This window comes from Diaphorina citri, unplaced genomic scaffold (assembly GCF_000475195.1).
Source record: "Diaphorina citri unplaced genomic scaffold, Diaci psyllid genome assembly version 1.1 scaffold4242, whole genome shotgun sequence".
Lineage (NCBI taxonomy): Eukaryota > Metazoa > Arthropoda > Insecta > Hemiptera > Psyllidae > Diaphorina > Diaphorina citri.
In genome coordinates, this window is record NW_007381641.1 from 16242 (window position 1) to 23022 (window position 6781).

The 6781-nt window shown below is 38.9% G+C and overlaps 1 protein-coding gene across 1 annotated transcript; it reads right to left on the reverse strand.

The window, feature by feature from the left end:
- Positions 1 to 2597: 2597 nt before the first annotated feature.
- On the reverse strand, positions 2598 to 6015 carry LOC103520902 (ER degradation-enhancing alpha-mannosidase-like protein 2). Its single transcript, XM_026831839.1, has 3 exons — positions 5887 to 6015; positions 5833 to 5846; positions 2598 to 5482 (listed from the first exon to the last, which is right to left on the reverse strand). Exon 3 carries the CDS (start codon positions 5416 to 5418, stop codon positions 2722 to 2724), a length of 2697 nt encoding a protein of 898 aa, XP_026687640.1. The 5' UTR covers positions 5419 to 5482; positions 5833 to 5846; positions 5887 to 6015; the 3' UTR covers positions 2598 to 2721.
- Positions 6016 to 6781: the final 766 nt, after the last annotated feature.

Sequence of the window (6781 nt, forward strand, 5' to 3'; positions counted from 1 at the left end):
GGCATTCAAACGAAGGACTCTCCCCATCCGTAGCACAAGCCTCTGGCTTTTACGGATGGGTGGGTATACCATTTGTTATGTCGACCCCACTTGAGTGGGAAAAGACTAAGTAAAAGAAGAAGAGGTATACCATTTGTTGGATATTTATTTAGTTGAGAGATTTGTACTGAATAACTTCTAAATGTAAACTTCTTAAATAAATAATATTCCGGTATTTCATGCTTAGGCCAGCTACTCACTGCCAGGCAGACCTGACAGGTACACCTGATCAGGTCCGCCTGTCAGGTCTACCTGATGGTGTGTGTGCTCATCAGGTATCAAGTAGACCTGTCAGGTCCCTTCCTGATAGTGAGTGGCTTGCCTTAGATTCATGGCCGAGGTCGAGATCTGTTCTAACCATCAGGTGAAGAAAAAAGGAAAACCCATAACTTCCCGGACTTTACATAAGTTCCCTTGATGTGATTGTTGAGTAATCACGCTCGGAGCATTCTCAGAACAGTCTCCGGACATACTCAAAGGTCAACAATCACTTAGGTACACCTGGGCCTTTGGAAATCCAAGTCTTTCGTTCTAATGCATACCAACCAATGTGTAGTGTACGTGTGTTAAGGATGTGACTTTATGAAACCCCCTTTACACTTTGTCCCCTATTCTATGGGAGGTATTAAACCCGTAATGGAAATTTAATAATCGTTGCTTAAGCCTAGTAAACACGGAACATTTGTTTCGCAACAGTTGTGCAAATGTTGCGAAACAAACGTTTCGAATGTTGAGCAACTTTCAAAACCTAGTATAGTACAGAGTACAAACTAAACGACAAAAATGTTTCAGAAACAAGTCTGAAGAGTAATTGCTGGATTGTTGCAAAAACACTTCTTTATTGTTGAGAAACAATTGATGAAATTGTTGCTGGTGTGAACTGGACATTAGATACTCCCGTTAAGAGCCCGTTCCCACTTGTGAGTTTCAGACGATTTTTTTTCCGAATGTCCTGTAGGCAATATAATTTGAATGAGTGTTCCCACTACACACGACACGACTTTTCCGAACGACACAAAATGTCCTTGTAGGCAATGTAATTTAAATGAGAGTGTTCGCACGATTTGATTTTCTTTTCCGAATGACAAGTGGGAATGGGCTCTAACGACTAAACATCGTGGATCCATAGGCGACTTTCTGATGCCAATCCGTTCATTACAAAGGGAATACTGTTTGTACTATTTATTTGTTTATATGGCCTAATAGCTAATTCCTTTGCATTATTGCATTTGTAAACAACAACAAACATATTTGTATGTACTTGGAAAATGGAATAAAACATTACTTTCCTGCCTATTGGATTCGGAAAGTAAAAAATAATGATGAAATAGGTATGTGCGTCTGAAAAATGTATTTTTCAAAATGCAAAAATGATCAAATGAACGGATTAAGGGATGACGTAAATTGGCTAAAAGAGACGAATAAAAATTTGCTAGTTTTTTTTTATTAGAAAAATATTTTTGTACGAATTTTTAAAGTGAACCTTTTTTAGTTAGATTTTTAAGATGCCTTTCAGTTAAAAGTGGCCTTATAATTACGAAAAACACAATAGAGACAAAAAGAAGTAAGAAGGAGAGAAATCTATTGAATACTTTGTTACAAAGAAGAATACAGATTGAGAACAGTGGTCTTTTTCAGTAGTATACCTTTTTTCTTCTAAAGAAAATTATCCTGTCGCTTAGTACTTTTTGCAAATTTACTGCACAAAAAGTTAAGTAAAATCGGCTCAAAAAATACAATTCTTTTGAAACTCACACCAGATAGAACTCTCTCAATTTTAAGACTGATTTAAAATTTTCTGGGGTCGAGTTTTTTCGTGAGGTTGAAAAAAATTGTCAACTTTTTTTTATATTATGTTACCCTACAAATCCTGGTAAAGTGTCATTGTGGGGGGAAAAGGAAGGGGGTCCACTGATAGTATTTTTGTAATTTTAATTTTTTATAAATAAAAAAGAACCTTGAAAAGTGTAAAAAAATACAAAGAGAAATTATATTTGTTGTAAAGAAATGTACTGGCTAATATTATTTATGTTTCATAAATGACCATAACTGAACATTAATAAAAAAGGAAAAAAACAATTCAAATATGAAAATTTACCATACTGGACTTTCTTTATTTCTTTTAGGTTTGGTATATCTTACTATCTTTGGTAGCATTGTAAAACTAACTATGTATATCAAAAATAAAGTAGAAAATTACAATTACAATGATAGCTCAATCAATCACCTCATGGTTAATCGGGAGGTCGCGGGTTCGATTCCCATCAACCAGGACATAAAATGTATCACTCCTTGGGTACTTGGTTTTATGATAAATCTACAACAATGGACATTGGAGCAGTTGCAAATGGGTAAAAATTATAAATAAATGGTTGATTCCTATGTAAAAAGTTGGGAAAAATCCAAATCTGAGGTCAAAACTCCGAAAAAATAACTGTAAAAGGTCGAAAATTCAATTTTTATTTTCCATTCTAATGAAAGAGTTCAAATATGTGTGACGTCAGACTTTACGCAGTTGTTACATCGCTGGCAGTATAAACAAGGTATATTCTATTCTATTTCTACATCTTTCTGCCTCCCCATGACTTCACGTGATAGTAGTGTGTTTCTACCTTGATTTAGTATTAGTATGGAACAGCTCATTCAAACGTATACTCTTGGTATCTTTTCCTTTGCCTCGCATCACGGTGGCGTCTCAAAAAACTCCCCACGTAACGTGAACCGCGTAAAGAATGGTTGTGGCGCGCACGACAAGATCGCGTAGCTCGCATTCGAGATGCCATCGAGTTCGTGCGAGCCGTGGCGAAGTCTCTCGAACAGTTTTTGTGGGTTGAACACTGGCGGAGGGGTGAGGCTAAGCCGGCATAGGGCGAGAGGTTCTCCTATCAGACCCACGCATTCATCAACGGGTTGAGCCTCTGTGTCTTCAGGACCCAGGTCTGTTTGGTTTTCTTCCACCAAATACATGGAACTGTTGACGATGATCTTCGCATCGCTTAGTTCTTGACTAGGAGGAGAGATTTCAGTGGGATGAGATGGGGTTTCCTTAGGATGAGTGGTTGTGTCCTTGAACTTCGATCCTCGGGCGCTTTCGTGGAAATGGTCTTGATTGGTGTTGGCATTGCTGTTGATTTTGCGATTGTTAGCATGTGTATTCTGGTTGGCGTTCTTGATCGTGCTACGTCCATTACCTATCTCTCCATGCACATCATCCACTCCTAAATGATTTCCCAGTCGCGTATCGTCAAAATGATCGAAGGCAAACGTTTCTCTCTCCTCCCTCGTCAATTCATTCAGTCTCTCCTCCAACTCCATCCAATATTTCTCCTTCCCCTTCTCATTCATGGGGATCTGTCCTCTCTTTACAATCTCATTCATCCTTGCATCTAGAAACTCATTCACCATTCTGAGTTTCGCGTGTGCTGTTTTCAGTTCGTCCAATTTCCATTGAAGATTCTCCAAGTTCTCCAGTTGTTTGATTGGATCGTCTTCACTACTAGCCATGGTTTGTTTTAACGACAGCAGATTTGTTTTAATGACCTTTTTTATGAGGGCGTCAATTTTCTTCTGGTTGTCTTGCTTCAGTTGTGCTACCTTGCCGGCCATGACAACGCGTTCCAAATGGTCAAATCTGTCCATTAGATCTTCATTAATCCTGTTCATACCCTCGTTGGATTTGTCTTTATCAGATGGAGTGACTTTGGCATCGTCTACTTCTAGCACTGTTGCGTTCAAATTCGCTTCACTTGTTATATCTCCTCCGTTCTCACTAAGTTTTTCATCCTCTGTCGGAGTTGCAGTTTCCATCTCTTGTTCACCGCTTCCGTTTTCTTCGTCGTCATTTATTTCGTTTTCCACAACTTCCTTCTCAACATGTTCCTTCCTCTCTGTCACATCTCCTAGCTTCTCATTAGAACAACAATGTAGTGCTGACAGGTCGATAGGATGTGCTTCTGTGTTGAACACATAACCTCCTGCACCGAGAACACATAACTGTCCCGCGTCTGTTTCGAATATCTTCCCCTGGCTTCCATCATTGTGAATGAAATTCTCTGTGTCAAATAGAAGGTAAAGATATTTGGTGGTTTCCGATAGAAAGAAAGACTCCATGCGATCTTCCTGGGAATGATCCACGACATTCTTGATGGTTGCATAACCACACGGCGTCTTGGCACTATGTTGAATACTACGTAACATATCCACACCTACATCTAATAGATAGGGATCTCCCGTAGCACGATAGAGATACATGACGGACTCTATCAGCTCAGGTCTCAGTGGATAAGATTCTCTATTGACTCCAGCCTCCGAGTTGACGATGTTGTAAAACTCTGGCAGGAATCCATACTGTTTCCAAACCTGGTGATAGTTGTGTAGACTCTTCATACCAGCACTGACATCACCTATCAGACTAAGTATACCAGGCCAGAATGCTTCTAGAGATTGAAACACTGGAAGTGATACCTGACCCTTGTGCATAGACACCCACAAGTACCAATCATCTCGCTTCAGATACTTCTCAATAGGGCGTCGAATCTCATTGAACATATGCAATAGTTCTGGTCGTTGAAACAGGATGGCTCCCTTGATCAGATACTCAAAGTACGAGTCTACCCCTGCCCCTATACCAGAGTCCTGAGCAGTCCACACCCCAGTTTTGGTGTCTATATGGTTCCCAAACAGTCCAATGTTTGATTTCCTCTTGTACAAGGATCTGAGGGCATTCAGAGCCACTTCCTCATAGATAGGATCCCCTGTAAGTCTTGACAGTGTACCAAACTCTATGATGAACGTCCCCACCCCTGCTGTACAAGTCACTGCGGTCTCTCCTGCAGGGACACCATATCTCAAGTTCACAGTTCCATAGGGCATGCCTGTCTCTGTATCAAAGGCAGGTAAAAGTCGCCTTGCCACATCCTCCGCTAGCCTCAACAGAGGTCCATTGCAAGGCCAGCCAGGTTCCAGTGTCAATCCAGCCTTCTCTGAAAACAAATGTGCACTAAGCAAACCTCCCACAATACGAATGTTTGTCTCAAACACACTCACATTAATGTTGGTGTCAAAGTTAGCTCTCTCTGTGATGAGTTGAACCACTCGAGCAAACTCTGTGTAGTTCCCCATGATGGCTAATGTATCCAGAGCATCTATCAATGTAAGAGAATAGCTACCCCATGTATCTATCCCATCACAACTCAAAGGCCGCAGTTCATCATAGGGAAAAGCACAATTCAAATAACCATTATATGCATGATAGAAAACATCTTTCACTTGGTCCCTCAGGTGGACGAGATCTTGCTTGGAATATTCTCGGATAGATGTGACATGGTGTTTGTTAAAAATGAGGATGAGAATCAATGGAACGAGTTTTATATTGAACATTGTTCCGAGTCAATTACTGAAGCAGTGAATCCATATTGACTAATCAGAGTTGGTAAGGTTGAACCTGAAAGCATATTGAAAAGAGAAAAAAAATCAAAAACCTACCTAGCTCTGTTCCGTGTTAAAATAGATAGATACTGCTCACTAACCTTATCTTAGCTATCCATTGAAACGTGTCCACAACAGAGAACCAACCATAAACCCTGGCCAAGACAAAAAAAATCATAGGTCATTGCCATTGTTTTAGTGACAAGCACAATTTTACTCAACTTTCGTTATCACCAGGCTAACCAGGCTTTAACCGTAATCTGTCAAGTCAGTCAAGTGATAAGTGATTCTCTTGATTTTTAACCATTTTTCTCCCACGTTAATATCTAGGAAATAGGGATCCTAAGACATTGACAAGTTACTTACCACGTATTTGTTTTGAGCAAAGAATTTATTTGGATAGTTCACAGAAAATACAGCAATGTTCTTTGACTTGGACTTTGATGTCTTGAATACTGAATTAATAATTGGTAAAATCGAATAGGTCTAGGATAGGAAAACTCTAGTTGATTTTTTCATTTCTTGGTTTTGCTTTTTGTTTACTGATAAAAAAAAAATTGATAACAGAAATGTCTTTGTTGACATTTCAAAAAGATGCGTTTACATCTTAGCTACCGTAGTTTGCAGTTTCTTGCAGAAGCTACCGTAGTTTGCAGTAAGGCCGTGGTTATGAACAGGGCTGAGTTAGGCCATTCTGAGATGTTCTTGGCAAGTGGAAAATGATGTGGTAACTTAACACAGAGCCTTCATGAGCTTGTAAACTTGTAAAGTTGGCGGGAAATTCGAAATCTTGATTTTTTTTTCCGCAACGCGTACAATCTGAATTCATTTTTTACTTTTTATCTCTAGTTTGCACGTTTATATTATACTTTTCATTTAAATTAGATATTACAAACAAGCGAATTACAAAGCAAACAAAAATAAATATAAAATAAATTTTAAAAATTGCCGCCGGGACAGAGGGTCAGAAAAAAAGCCCAACAATCCCACGTTATCCTTGGTTAAGTTACCACTCCAATGCAAAACTGTAGAAACAATATCCTATCTCACCTCGACCGAGCTCATCTCAGCCCTGTTCATAAACACAGCCTAAACACTTAGTAGATACACACAGAACTCCACACGAACACTTTTTTTTTTTTTTTTTTTTTTTTTTTTTTTTTTTTTTTTGTGAGTAAGTACTGGTAAATTGGGTAATGGATGGTTTAGGAGAGTTTAGTAATCTTTCTAAAAAAAAAGGAAAGACTGATCCCATATTCAAATACCTTCCCTGGTGTTAGTAGTATGTTTTTTGTTTTTTTTAGTTAAATTTTGA

What these genes read in the sequence shown, in the direction of transcription:
- LOC103520902 (XM_026831839.1), bottom strand. Translation starts at nt 5,418, where the DNA reads ATGTTCAATATAAAACTCGTTCCATTGATTCTCATCCTCATTTTTAAC.